The sequence below is a fragment of the Leptonychotes weddellii genome, chromosome 10, assembly GCF_054177405.1.
Source record: "Leptonychotes weddellii isolate Sample4059 chromosome 10, ASM5417740v2, whole genome shotgun sequence".
In the NCBI taxonomy this organism is placed as follows: domain Eukaryota; kingdom Metazoa; phylum Chordata; class Mammalia; order Carnivora; family Phocidae; genus Leptonychotes; species Leptonychotes weddellii.
In genome coordinates, this window is record NC_138378.1 from 57,915,222 (window position 1) to 57,930,485 (window position 15,264).

General features: G+C 36.1%; 1 protein-coding gene across 1 annotated transcript in view; it reads right to left on the reverse strand.

Moving 5' to 3' along the window:
• Positions 1-15,264, reverse strand: part of FBXO11 (F-box protein 11) — a 74,107-nt gene that overhangs the window by 15,955 nt on the left and 42,888 nt on the right. The window contains exons 2-11 of the mRNA XM_081832309.1: positions 9,211-9,338; positions 8,994-9,075; positions 8,429-8,573; positions 7,241-7,370; positions 6,474-6,557; positions 6,263-6,395; positions 3,694-3,800; positions 3,492-3,603; positions 3,301-3,407; positions 3,076-3,213 (exon numbers count right to left, since the gene is read on the reverse strand). Coding sequence (XP_081688435.1) covers positions 3,076-3,213; positions 3,301-3,407; positions 3,492-3,603; positions 3,694-3,800; positions 6,263-6,395; positions 6,474-6,557; positions 7,241-7,370; positions 8,429-8,573; positions 8,994-9,075; positions 9,211-9,338 — 1,166 coding nt within the window. The remainder of the gene's footprint in view (positions 1-3,075; positions 3,214-3,300; positions 3,408-3,491; positions 3,604-3,693; positions 3,801-6,262; positions 6,396-6,473; positions 6,558-7,240; positions 7,371-8,428; positions 8,574-8,993; positions 9,076-9,210; positions 9,339-15,264) is intronic.

Genomic DNA, 15,264 nt, shown 5'->3' on the forward strand with positions numbered 1-15,264 from the left:
CGCCCCGGCCTGGTGGTGGGTATTGAGGAGGGCACGTTCTGCATGGAGCACTGGGTGTTGTGCACGAACAATGAATCATGGAACACTTCATCTAGAACTAATGATGTAATGTATGGGGATTAGCATAAGAATAAAAAAAAATTAAAAAAAAAAAAGGGAATGAGACTGGCACTGGTTATGTGAAAGAAAGAAAAAAGAAAGAACCCTATCTTTTAAAGATGCATACTGAAATATTTACGGATGAGATGATGATGTCCAGGATTTGCTTCAAAATAATCTAGAGAGTAGAGAAGAAAGAGTAAGTATAGATGAAACAAAACTGGCCATGAACTGATAGCTGCTGAAGATGGAGAATGAGTAAATGGGCATTCATTCATTATACTATTCTCTTTTTTACGTAGGTTAGAAAAATTCCATAAAACAAAATACATTAAAAATTAGAGATAAAAACCATACTGGGGGGAAAAAAAAACCTACGGAGACACAGTAAGGGGCAAAGATTTGAGGAAATCACATAAAACTTAAAGAACAAAGTAGTACACAGCCAAGCTTCTAAAGAACACATGTTAGAGAAAACCAGCAAAACAACACGTCAACAACGACAAAAACCTACATTATGGATACTGAAGTAGAAAAGCAAATCATCACAAGAAAAAAACCCCAGAATAATCTCAGACAAAAACCAAAATGATCTCAGACTTATGAGCCACATTTAATGCTAGAAATATAAAAATGACTACAAAATTCGGAGGGAAAAAAGTATAATCAAAATTGTGTATACTTAGCCAAGTTAATAAGTAATGGATAGGCATTCTCAAGTGGCAAGAATTCAAGCTACAGTACCTGTAAACCATTCTTTTAAAAATAAGCAAATAATGAATAGCTAGATGAGAAAATTCAGCCATACAAGGAATGAATCAAAATTTAAAAAAATTCAGCAACAGAGAAACTGTTATAAAAGGACTAAAAGTAAACAAATATAGAATAAATACTGACCAATAACTATAGGAATGTAAAAGTTATAAACGTTTACTTAAGAAAAGAATATAAACGATGGGATGGAGATGGGTTGAAATATAAAGTGCTTATTTCCTCATTTTTCACAGGGAAAGTTCATACTTCAAAGATTAAACATGAAGCTAACAATGACAAATGCTAGAGTCATACCCTGAAATCCTAGAGGTGTCCTATAATTTATACTTGCACATGTAGTATTTTTACATAAACAATTCTTTAAAAATAAAAAAGAGTAGAAAATCTTTTATGATTCATTCTTATGAATATAGAAATTTAAAGTATGTCAACAGGAGAGAAAAAGGAACAAAAATTCAGAGAATAAGTATGTGCATATTTAAAGAGAGTGGATAGTACAGAAACTAGTTTTAAATGTTTATTCTGATGTTCTTTGAAGTTCTACAGAAAACAAAGTACAATTTTAAAAAGATTATCTTCAGTGATGTTATCCTACCAATCATGGGCTGTCAACACAAAGATGCCAAGCCAAGCCAAAAGAATAACTAAAATGGGGGCGCCTGGGTGGCTCAGTTGGTTAAGCGACTGCCTTCGGCTCAGGTCATGATCCTGGAGTCCCGGGATCGAGTCCCGCATCGGGCTCCCTGCTCGGCAGGGAGTCTGCTTCTCCCTCTGATCCTCCTCCCTCTCATGCTCTCTGTCTCTCATTCTCTCTCTCTCAAATAAATAAAATCTTTAAAAAAAAAAAAAAAAAAAGAATAACTAAAATGGAAGAACATTCTACCAAGGGATTTTAAAGGATTGTGTCACAATACTAAAACAGATGATAGGCCCAAGATGTTAGGTTTTAATTTTCATCCTTTCCTTACAAATCTCTTTATTAATCCTTAATGGGAATATCCTTTTCTTCACTAATTGACAATTTGTATATGTGAATCCAACAATCCTCTGTTGCCTGATTCATACAACAGCAATAGACCTTCACCAAAATACCGTTTGGCCACCATGCCATCATCTCCTCTCCCATCTCTGACTCTTTAACAAAAATGCTGCCAATGTTGTAATAGGACTTGAAAATTGTCTCAATGAAAATCAGACATTAAATGAAAAGAATACCTGAATAGACACCAAAGAGCATTATTTTGAAATAGCGGCCTAAAAGAGCTCAAAAAGTTGTGTCTCTAGAAATTGTGTAAAATGACACAATAGCACTTAAAATACAATATCATCCATAAAGATGCCTAATTAACTGCTGTGTAAGTTTTAGAACTGATTTTATTACCATTGTATCTCTTATTAAAATTCTGCCAATTAAAAAAATTTTAAGAGGAATAAAATGGAAGTCAAACTAATAATGACACCATTAATTCTCAAAGTGTAGCCTACAAACAACCTGCATTCAACTCACTTAATGGTGCTTATTAAAGATGCATACCCTGGGTCCCCATTATATTACATTATATTATATTTATTCTATCTGGGTGACCCCCCCCCCAAAGATTTATTTATTTGACAGAGAAAGAGAAAGAGCACAAGCAGGGGGAGTGGCAGGCATAGGGAGAGGGAGAAGCAGGCTCCCTGCTGAGCAGAGAGCCTGACATGGGGCTCGATCCCAGAACCCCGGGCTCATGACCTGAGATGAAGGCAGACACTTAACTGACTGAGCCACCCAGGCACCCCTATCTGGGTGACTTTTCTGCACACGGACATTTGAGAACTACTGGATTAGATCTTACTCCCATCAAAGATTACATCAATTCCCTAAGGACTCCATCTTCTCTATATGCACATAATATTAGATTCATGAATTTATAGAATATTGCATATTAATTTTAAAATATGATGCTGAAATTTCTTTTAAACCTATACTCTTCAATTCACCTAGTTTGGTGAAGAGAAAATGCAGAAACCTATTTGAAATTTAATAGATATGGAGCACCTGACCGGCTCAGTTGGTGGAACATGTGACTCTTGATCTCCAGATTGTGAGTTCGAGCCCCACAGTGGGTATTCAGAGATTAAAAATAAATATCTTAAAAAAAAAAAAAAAAGAAATTTAACTGATACGAAGTCAGTTTTTCTATTAAGAATAAATGTTCTTACCATGCCATGATCAAATGTGAACACACCAACATCACGTCCATGATGGATATGATTCCGTCTAATAATTGGGTTTCCATGATTTTTAACCCAAATCCCAGCTAAAGCATTATTGGAAATTTCATTATCCTCATATATTCCCTACAACAATTAATCAGAAGTAGGTATTAGCAAAACTTAAAAAAAATTTTTAGAAAGAAAAAACCCTTTTATAAAAGTTAAAAATACCTGTGCATGATCTGTTATATAAAGTCCAACATTTTCACAGTCACTGATGTTACAGTGCTTGATAGTGGGACATGCTCCTTGACCACTAACACATACTGCAGAGCCAACTGGAAGAAAAATATTTATTTAAAAACCTATTGAGCAACAACACAATGACTCATTTTATGATAAAACATAAGGGAAACACTAACCTGTACATGTACTTCGGATGATACAGTGATCAATAATAGGGCTACAGTTTACCGTAATCTCTAAGCAGTGGTGTGCATTATGGTGTTGAGCAGATTTGTCATCAGGGTTAAACTGAAAAGTAGATATTTTGTTTGAAATTTTGTCTGAACCACTGCCTTAAATGATCTGAACATACATATTCTAAATCTTAAAATTCTTTACCCTTATTGTCATATATCCAACATAAGCATCCTCAGAACCTTCCATAAAGACGAAGGTTGAATCTCTAGTGTTTTCAATTATAACTTTGTCTGCTACTTTTCCAGGTGCTGTGGAGAAGATATTTTAAAACACATTACCTTTATTTTTTAAAAAACACATTAATTATCAGATGTAATTCAAATAAAATTCAATTTTTTAAAAAAGATTTTATTTATTTATTTATTTATTTGAGAGAGAATGAGCAGGGGGAATGGCAGAAGGAGAAACAGGCTCCCCACTGAGCAAGGAGCCCGACACAGGGCTTGATCCCAGGATCCTGGGATCATGACCTAAGCTGAAGGCAGACCCTCAACCTACTGAACCACCCAGGCGCTCCTTAGATTCAATTTTTTATCAGTAAAAATACCCTACCATAAAACTAATAATACAGAAACCTTTTTATTGTTTTTAGATTGGGTACATTTTTGAGAGGGATTTTTTTTTTTCATTTTTCAAGAAAAATTTTAATTGAAGTATAGTTGACATATTAGCCTCAGGTATACAACACAGTAACTTGACAATTATATACATTACAAAATGCTCACTATGGTAAGTCTCTGTCACCATACAAAGTTATTATATTATTTTTTAAAAAAGATTTACTTGAGAGAGAAAGAGAGAGAGAGAGAACGAGCAAGCAGGGAGGGGGCAGAGACAGGAGAGAATCCTCAAGCAGACTCCCCCGCTGAGCGCAGAGCCCAACAACCATGAGGATCATGACCTGAGCCAAAATCAAGAGTCAGACACCCAAATGACTGAAGCACCAGGGTACCCCATTATTATAAAATTACTGATTATATTCCCCATGCTATACTTTTCATCCTGTGACATTTATCTTATGACTGGAAGTTTGCACTTCTTAATCCCTTTCACCTTTTTTGCCTTTCTGCCCACTCACCTCCCTCCTGTAAACCACCTATATGGTCTCAATATTTATGAGTCTGTTTTTTTTCGTTGTTTGTTTTGTTTTGTTTTTAGATTCCACAAATAAGTGAAATCACTTGGTATTTGTCTTTCTCTGACTTATTTCACTTAGCATAATATGCAGAGGGAGATTTTAAAAAACATTAGTATTGAATAGGTAAGAATAATGTTCATTTTATGAGGTAACTATGTTTCACTGGCCTTTACTACAGGCAGTCTTACTTACTTATTTATTTAAGATTTTATTTATTTGACAGAGAGACAGCGAGAGAGGGAACACAAGCAGGGTGAGTGGGAGAGGGAGAAGCAGGTTTCCCGCTGAGCAGAGAGCCCGAGGCAGGAGGCGGAGCTCGATCCCGAGACTCTGGGATCATGACCTGAGCCAAAGGCAGATGCTTAACGACTGAGCCACCCAGCTGCCCCCAGGCAGTCATATTTAAAGTGGATATTCTTTGAGTACCCATTACACTCAAATTCATGTATAACAATACTTCTAATAATATTTAGCTACTTATTTAGTATCAAATACAATGACATATTTAAAAAAAATTTTTTTTTAAAGATTTTATTTATTTGACAGAAAGAGACACAGCAAGAGAGGGAACACAAGCAGGGGGAGTGGGAGAGGGAGAAGCAGGCTTCCCGCGGAGCAGGGAACCCGATGCGGGGCTCAATCCCAGGACCCTGAGATCATGACCTGAGCCGAAGGCAGACGCTAAATGACTGAGCCACCCAGGTGCCCCAAAAAATGGTTTCTATGGAAACAAAATCACTTCCAGCAGCAACAGAAGAGCTCAGAGAGAGGAAAGGAGAAGGGGATGATGAGTAGGTAGAGACAGAGAGAGAAATGTCCTAATTGAAAATTATTTCTAATACTGGCCTTGATCTGGAAGGTACTGCAAATCACTAGGCAAAATTTTCTATACCCTCCTCTCCTTTTCTCTGTGGTGGAAATGGCTCCGGAGGGAAGCAGAAGGGGCAGTAAATGCAAATTTCAATAACAAGTAATAATTCCTAGCTATCTTAAAATAGTCCATGTACTGTGTCCTTAAAAAATCAGACAGCACAAATCTTGAAATGACTGATTAGCTTTTAAATAGTACAAAAAATTTTACCAAGGACATCTGTTTCATTAAAAACACAGCAATAGAAACATTTACCATCTTTATTTTCAAATAAAAGATAAAATAAGTATCTTTCTTTCCTTAATGAATAACTAAGGCGTTGGACAAAATACAGACATCAAGATACACATCTAAAAAAAAAAAAAAAAAAAGAAAAAGAAATTGGGGCGTCTGGGTGCCTCAGTCAGGCGTCCTCCTGATTTTGGCTCAGGTCATGATCTCAGGGTTGTGAGAGCGAGCCCCTACTTCAGATTCTCTCTCTCTCCCTCTGCCCCCCTACCACCTCTCATTCTCTCTCAAAAAAAAAAATACATCTGTAATTTCTGAACTCTCATGTTTTCATTGCAATAGGCAATATTCCTGTTCTTTCTTAACCATTAAGCCATTATCAAGGTTCACCTGGATTTTAAGTCACTAGCATTTAAGAAACCCATCATGTAAATAATACATTAAAATTTTAATGACAATGCATTTCAGAATACCTGCACCAATCATGGTGATTGGAGATTCAATATATATCCACTCATCAGTGTATATTCCAGAATGAACAAAAATAAGTCCATCAAAATGAGCTTCTTGTACCCCACCAAGGGCATCTTCAATTGTATCATAATACTAGAAAAAAATAAAAGTGTCAGTACAGAACTGAAAGATTACCATTTTAAGTCTTATAAAAATACAAATCAAACATACCAACATATTTTCTCTTCCTTTATATCTTGCAGGATTACTGTAGAAATGTTCAGCAAATCCTGGCTTTACATGTGCACCTTTATACTAAAATGTCAAAAAACAAAACAACAAAAAACAAAACAAAAAAAAAACCAGAAACAAACATTGACTACTAATGTAAACATATTCTAAATACTGTATATTTTTTATTAAATATCAAAAACAATGATCAATTATTCCAACTAATTTTCTGTTGCATAGGGCAATGTAAAATCTGAAACAGCTTATGACTCACTAATATCCAGTAAGAAAGGACAAAATTTGTTAATCTCAGCACTACTGATATTTTGGGACAGTAATTCTTTGTTGTGGGGGCTGTCCTGTGCATCATTGTTAAGATGTCTAGCAGCATCCCTGGCCTCTACCCACTAGATACCAGTAGAATCCTCTTCTCCAGCTGTGACAACCAAAAATGTCTCCAGACATTGCCAAATGTCCCCTGTGGAGCAAAATCACCCCCAGCTGAGAACCACTCATAAAGGACCATATAAAAATTAAAACTACTGAACACTAATAATTTAAGAAAAGGTTCAAAGAGACCCATAAAAAGTATTACTGCCACTGTTTAAATTATTAATAAATATGTCAGTAGTGAAAAGAACTGAACATTTTGTTGAGTGATAAATATATTCATTGGCTTGACACCTATTCCTGAGTTTGAATTAACTCTTTAAAAAGAAACTTTTATTTATGAATATAAATCAATATTTTCCATTTATACTTCATACCAACTGCTGGAAACTCTCTTTCCAAGGATTTGGGTGTTCATATTCTTCTGGATTAATCTGGTAGAATTTGCCAGGTTCAGGATGCATCATAGGGCGAGTATATTCAAAAACTTCCATGTATAATCGTTTCCTGTAGCAGGAAAGGAATGAAAAATTTCTTCATAAAAAGTCCTTTAAACAACTAAAAAAATTACCTGATCCTTCAAAAACATTTTTGGCTAAAAACAATGTAACTATGTATAAAAAATAGTCCACCTCCCAAAATAAAGAGTGTCAATTCTTCAAAATTTGTTTAGGGGGAAAAAAGGCCACCCTTACTGTAAAAGCCTCATACAGTTATTATTAAAAGGATGGCTTTCAATAAAATACTCTGAACTTAACTCTTCATATATCTTCAGTTCATTTACATCCTATTACCAAAAACCATCAAACCTCAGAAATGTAGTCATAGTAACTATTATCACTTCCTGTACAAAGCAGTGTTTCCTTCCAGTTTTTATATACAGATAGTTTCATTTATTACAGTTGTGATTATATAGCACCTAATATTTTGCATTCTGCTCTTTTCAAAAACTTTTCTAGAACACAGCATTTTCCCATGTTGTTAACAACTCTGTAAAAATAACTGTTAAATGCCTTTATCACCATCCTTCAAGTAGACATTACATTGTTAGTACACTCCCTTATTGCTGGACATTTAGATTATTTCTAATTTCCCCCCACAGTTAACTGTGCTATTATGAAAAATCTGTACATAAGGCAAAAAAATTTCCAGAAGTGGAATTACGTGGGTCAAAGGGCATGCATATTTTAAGGTTCATGAATACAACTGTCAAACTTTTTTCCAAAAGTGATGTATCAAAATCTACTTTCACATTAAACTATCCGACTGAATTACCTGTTTAAATTAGACATAGTTCTGCTTCTAAAAAGCTTAAATTTAAATGAAAAACATTTCCCATAATCACTCAGTTGCTATTAACTGGTAAGTAGCAGAGAAAGTACTTCATTTATTATTTCATAAACACCACTCGGACCAACAACCTACGTTTTTGATAAATAGGTAACTTGGATTGTTCCAACTATTTAATTTTAACTATCAACTCGCACTTCAACTTCCCTACCATCTTTTTAGCATTTGGGGTGGCAAATAATATATTTCAAGATAATAAATAAATTTTCACTTACCATAAAATTGGATCATTAGCGAGCTCACTGAAGCGTTTACACACACAAGCTGCTCTACAAAGATCCTGTTCCAGCAAGTAAGAGAAGATTTTTAGAACCACTTCATCTGGTAGTTTCTCCTGAAGATACTGTTCAGCAGGTGCTGCTGTAAAGAGATTAGCAAACAGAATATAAACAATCTATTTACTGTGCTAGCAAGAAGTTTCTCACTATTTAAAGAGCATAATTTTCATTTTATCTAATGAATAGTTTTGTTAACAATCATTTTATAAGCATTTTGCTTTGATAGATGACACACACATTTACCTTCTTTTGTCCTGACTTAAGTATTCTTTCTTTTAGCTGTTATGTACCATTTCAGAAACTGGTTAAATACATAAAATGTATTTTTATACAACAATTAAAGTCAAAAGAGTGAGAGGTCAGGGTTCTCATGCTTATTCTATAATATCACCTTCTCAATCCCAAATGCACCATTAAACTGTATTTAATTTTTAATTTTTTGGTATCAAAGAAAATTAAAAAGATTTAACCCTATCTCTTAGAGTTTTCTCAAAGGAAATACCTGACAGATCTTGTGATTTTCCAGATACTCTTGCGCGTTTTGCACGATGACCAAAGTTTTCTGTAGTTGAAGTTGAGGCACCCTTCAAAAACAAAATGAAAACTAATTAAGCAAATATTTTTACCATATATAATCATTACTTCAAAAAAATGGTGATATTTCCCTGTTTCTAACAATTCTTTCACTACAAAAAGAGAAGCAGTTACTTTTAATTTACCTCCATACTGCTCTTTGTAGGACACGCTGTTCTTTTTGGCAAAAGAGTTTTTCTACGAAGTTGGTATGGACTATTTTGTGCACCAGGACCTGATTCTTCAGCAACCATATCTGCAGGTACATCATCATCTGTTATAAACAAAAGCAACATGAAAAATGACACCCATTTTTTTTTTTTTAAAGCTCTTGGAAACAATATACTTTTAAGAACTTCATACATTTTTTTTTTTTTAAGATTTTTTATTTATTTATTTATAGGACAGAGAGAGACACAGCGAGAGAGGGAACACAAGCAGGGGGAGAAGCAGGTTTCCCGCCAAGCAGGGAGCCCGATGTGGGGCTCGATCCCAGAACCCTGGGATCATGACCTGAGCTGAAGGCAGACGCTTAACGCCTGAGCCACCCAAGCGCCCCAAGAACTTCATACATTTTTTAGGGGGAGAGGAGGTAGATAACTTTTTTTTTTCTTTGAGAGAGAGGGAGAGACAGAAGGAGAGAACGAGCAGGGGGAGTGGTAGGCTCCCCGCTGAGCAGGGAGCCTGATGTGGGGCTCTATCCCAGGACCCTGGGATCATGACCTGAGCTGAAGGCAGATGCTTAACCAACTGAACCACCCAGGTGTCCCTAGATACAACTTTTATATAAAATTCCAGCCAACTGGGGGGCGCCCGTGGCTCAGTTGGTAAGTGGCTGCCTTCGGCCCAGGTCATGATCCCAGGGTCCTGGAATCGAGACCCTCGGCTGTCTATCGGGCTCCCTACTCAGTGGTGAGCCTGCTTCTCCCTCTCCTTCTTCCCCTGCTTGTGCTGTCAAATAAATAAAATTCCAGCAAACTGGATAAACATCTGAAAGAAATGTTGGACTTCATTTCTTACTTCACAATAAATTCCAAAGTAGAACATATATATATATATACATATATATATATATACACATATATATATATTTTAAAAGATTTATTTATTTGAGAGAGACTGAGTGAGCAGGGGGAGGGGCAGAGGGAGAGAGAGAATCCTGAAGCAGACTCTCCCTGCTGAGCATGGAGCCTGACCCAAGGCTGGATCCTAGGACGCCAAGATCATGACCTGAGCTGAAATCAAGTCAGCCACTGAAATAAAAAGATCAGTCACTCAACTGACTGAGCCACCCAGGTGCCCCAGAACATATATTTAAATACAAAAAAATCAAATCACTAAAAGAAAATGAAAATTATTTTTTTATGTTAAAGTGGAAAATAGCTATAACCAATTTTGGAAGGCATTTAAAAAAAGGTGAGGAGCATGTCCACTTGATGAAGGGAATGGAAGACTTACTACCACAATGGTTACAGTCTGTAGTCTTGCAAGAGGTGTCAGAATCAAAGCAGGGTGAGGAGGGTGTCCATGGAGAAGTACAGCTCAGTGAAGGGTATCATCAAGTAGGATGAAAAGGGTATCTATGCAGACAGTGCATAGACTCAAACTGTGGCATAAAGTGCTGGAGCTCAAGAAGGGTAAGAAGGAAGTTTGGGGGGTGGGTGGGAGGGTGGCCTAAAATGGAGAGTCAGAGCAAGAGTAGGAAGAGAAGGACAACACACAGAAGAAGGGATGGTGGAACTGGAAGACGGGTTGCATATAGTAGAGGGATTCATCATTCATCAAATAATTAAACAGCGTAATGGAAGCCAGCATCACTTCTATGATAAAGATACATAACCTAAATCTAATCTGAAGAAACTTCAGACAAATGCAAATTTGTTCTAATTTGTTTTAATAATCTTCAAAATTGTCAAAGTCATGAAAGTCAAGCAAGTCTAAGGAAATGTTCCAGGATGAAGGACATAGAAAAGATACAGCAACTAAATGTAACATATGGTTCTGAACTGGATCCTTCTGCTAAAAGGTTACTATTAGGACAATCAGTGAAACTTGAAGGAGGGGGTGTCAAAGGATTAGAAGGTAGTAATGTGTCGATGTTAATTTTCTGTTTTTAATAGCTGTAGTACAGTGATTTAGGAGAATATCTTTTTTTGTAGGAAATACTAAGGTATTAGAAGGTGGCAGGACAAGAGACTGGCAACTTCTGAAGGGCAATCAGAGGGAAAAAACCCTCCTTGTATTGTACTTTTAACTCTTCTCTAAGTATGAATTGTTTAAAAAAAAGCTAATAGATTTGATTAATATATAAAAAGTTTTAAATTTCTGCTGAGAAAATGAACACTATAAACATAATTAAAGGAGCAACACAGTAAGGAAAATATATTTGCAGTACATGTCACAGAAGGCTAATTTCCTTATTATATCTGCATGCCTACAAATCAGTATGGAAAAGATGAACAATTCAATAGAAAATCAGGCCAAGGATACGAACAGACAACTCAGAATTAAGTTTAAATGCTAATAAAAACTACAATGAGATTTTTTATGTAGCAGATTATCAAAGATCAAAAAGTGCGATCACACGCTAGTATCATCAAAGGATAATATGTGGGGGGGAAGTTCCTAATTGCTTTAAGGACGGCAATTTGGCAATAGCTATTATTACTTAGCAATTCCATTTCTGGGAATTGATTCTGTAATTATATATTCACACATGTGGGCAAAGTACTATGTACCAAGATACCTGCTGTAGTACTGTTTATAATACTGCAGGGTAACAATCAAAATATTCATCAATAACTATTAAACTATGATGCAGCTATACAAAAGACTATTATGTGGTCACTACAAAATATAAAGCAGTTCTATACAGACTGATAAACTATTGCAAATATGTAGTAAGTATGAAAACCCCAAATATACAGAACAATGTGTTTAGTGTATGTATGTTTTGAGGCTATATAAATATGTTTATAAATACATATATTTACTAAAATACGTAAACTTCATGATGGCAGGGAGCTAACTTGAAGAGGCTTCTAGTGGCCAAAGATGGGACAATTTGAGCATCCATTAAGAATGAATGAACTGAAAAAAATATATTTAAATCCATGAGTAATGATACTTAAAAAAAATTTTTTTTTAAAAAGGTTATTTTTGGGGCACCTGGGTGGCTCAGTCGTTAAGCGTCTGCCTTCAGCTCAGGTCATGATCCCAGAGTCCTGGGATCCAGCCCGACATCGGGCTCTCTGCTGGGCAGGAAGCCTGCTTCTCCCTCTCCCACTCCCCTGCTTGTGTTCCCTCTCTCGCTGTCTTGTTCTGTCAAATAAATAAAAAATCTTAAAAAAAAGGTTATTTTAAAAGATGCTAGTGAAAACCAAGTCATCATTTTGAAAACTGGTAAATAACAGGAAATAAACATTTATTCTTCCTCTCTTACATAAACTGAACACCAGATAATCAAGTATTGGCTGAGAGGAAGTTTCTCTAGAGAAACAAATACTAATAAATGAAGAAATAATAAAAATTTGCAATCTCTAGAGTTAATGGATTTAACCACTGAGTATCTAGTTCCTAATATCAGAAAAAGAGAAACAACCAGACATAATAGATCTCCTGATGAAAGAACACAATAGCACCCACCAAGTTTTGCCAAAACACCTAATCTGAATCTGATCAATCCTGTAAGAAACTCTAAATGGTCAAACTTTTAACAGTTTCCTCAACAAATAAATTGCATGGGAAAAACAGGGGGGAAGAAATAAGCACATCTAAAGCATACTGCTTAAGAATGTACACTTTGTTATTAAAATCATAAAGAAAAAGCCAAAAAATTATCATAAAAATGCTTTTTGTTGGTGAAGGAAAAGGATTATAATTGGAACAGGGCACATAAAAGGTTATTGCAGTGACCAGCAAAGTTCTATTCCTTGACCTACTGGTATTAAAATACCCAACTTTAATAATAATTCAATGCCTTAATAATAATTCGATAACCTTATGTCTGTTTTATATGAGTTTCTCTACCTGGCTATTATTTTACAATAACAAAGATGTTTTTTAAAAGGTGGGGTTTAAAGCAGTGGAATATTAAAAAAAAAAAAGGTTTTTCAAACAGCAGACCTTGGGCAAATTAACATTCTTATTTATTTTTTAAAGATTTTATTTATTTATTTGACAGAGAGAGAGAGAGAGAGACAGCGATAGAGGGAACACAAGCAGGGTGAGTGGGAGAGGGAGAAGCAGGCCTCCCGCCAAGCAGGGAGCCCAATGCAGGGCTCGATCCCAGGGCCCTGGGATCATGACCTGAGCTGAAGGCAGTCGCTTAACCAACTGAGCCACCCAGGCGCCCCAAATTAACATTTTTAAGCCTAACTTCTCTCATCTACTAAAGATAATAGTCTTATAGTTCACAGGGCTACTGAAGGGATTTAAATAGAATAACACATGCAAAACAGCAGTGTGCCTGGCTCATGTGAGCGTTCAATAAATGTTTTTGCTATTATTTCATTTAAATACTATTCTATTAACATCATTTTCAAATGAAACTTGGAAAACCAAGCAAGTTTTCTAGGAACCATACTGTTGCCAATGTGATATGCCTAATTTTGATGTCATCCCTTTGTAGTTTAATATGTGGTTAATTTCTAAAAATGTTTTGTGTGCGCTTGAAGGGAACATCTACGTTCTATTTTTTAAAGTTTAAACACATCTAAAAGATCGTTTAACTCTGTTGTTCACATAATTTATGTGTTTACTTTTGTTGGGGATGGTGGTAGTGATGATCTGATTTATTAGCTTCTGAATGAAATGTGTGAAAATCCCTCACTATATCTATAGGTAGTCCTTTATTTGTAGTATGTAAAGTTTTGCTTTGTATACTTTAAGATAATGTTATCTGGACATACAGGTTCAAGATTATTACTTCCTCTTGGTGAATTATTTCATCATTATGCAATGGTTCTCTTTATCCTTAATAAGCTTTGCCTTAAAAATCTATTTTTGCCTGAGGGCCACCTGGATGGCTTAGTCAGTTGGTTAAGCGTCGGACTCCTGGTTTCAGCTCAGGTCATGATACAGCGGTTGTGAGACTGAGCCCCGAGTTGGGCTCCATGCTGAGTGTGGAGCCTGCTTGAGATTCTCTATCTCCCTCTGCTCCTGCTCTCTCTCTCTAATAAAAAAATAAATAAATCTATTTTTGCCTGATAATATTTTCCTAACAGCTTTTTGTTGTGTTTTATGTCAGCCTAGTATTTTTTCAACCTTGTATTTTCAACTTTTTACTTTTGGACTACATTCTAGATTTAGTTCTTAACCATGTGTTGCTAGATTTATTTTCCTTTTTAAAAAGTCTTAGGGACGCCTGGGTGGCTCAGTTGGTTAAGTGTCTGCCTTTGGCTCAGGTCATGATCCCAAGGTCCTGGGATCGAGTCCTCCATCAGGCTCCTTGCTCAGTGGAGAGCCTGCTTCTCCCTCTGCCGGCCACTCCCCCTCCTTGTGCTCTCGCTCTGACAAATAAATAAAATCTTTTAAAAAATAAAGAAAAATTTGAAAATATTTTATTCCTAAGTAATCCCTACACCCAACATGGGGCTCGAACCTAGAACCCTGGATCAAGAGTCGCATGCTCCACCAACTGAGCCAGCCAGGTGCCTCTAGATTTTCTTTCCTTTTCAGCCAAAGCAATGACATCTAATTTGCTATTTAACCCATCTCAAGGCAATATATCTCCATATATATATATACACATATATATGTAATTTTTAAAAAAGATTTTAAGTAATCTCTACACCCAACGTGGGGCTTGAACTCACACCTGAGATTAAGAGTTGCATGCTCCACCAACTGAGCCAGCCAGGTGCCCCTCCATTATTTAATTTTTAATTTCTGAAAGTTGATTTGTTTTTCTTTTTCAAGTCTTACTGTTTATTTTATTTTTTTAAAGATTTTTGTTTATTTATTTGACAGAGAGAGAGACAGCGAGAGAGGGAACACAAGCAGGGGGTTTGGGAGAGGGAGAAGCAGGCTTCCGGCTGAGCAGGGAGCCCGATGTGGGGCTCAATCCCAGGACCCTGGGATCATGACCTGAGCCGAAGGCAGACACCTAACGACTGAGCCACCCAGGCGCCCCACTGTTTCTTTTTTAAATAGGCCTATTACATCACCATGCTTCATCTCCCTTTTTTTTATCCTTTTAA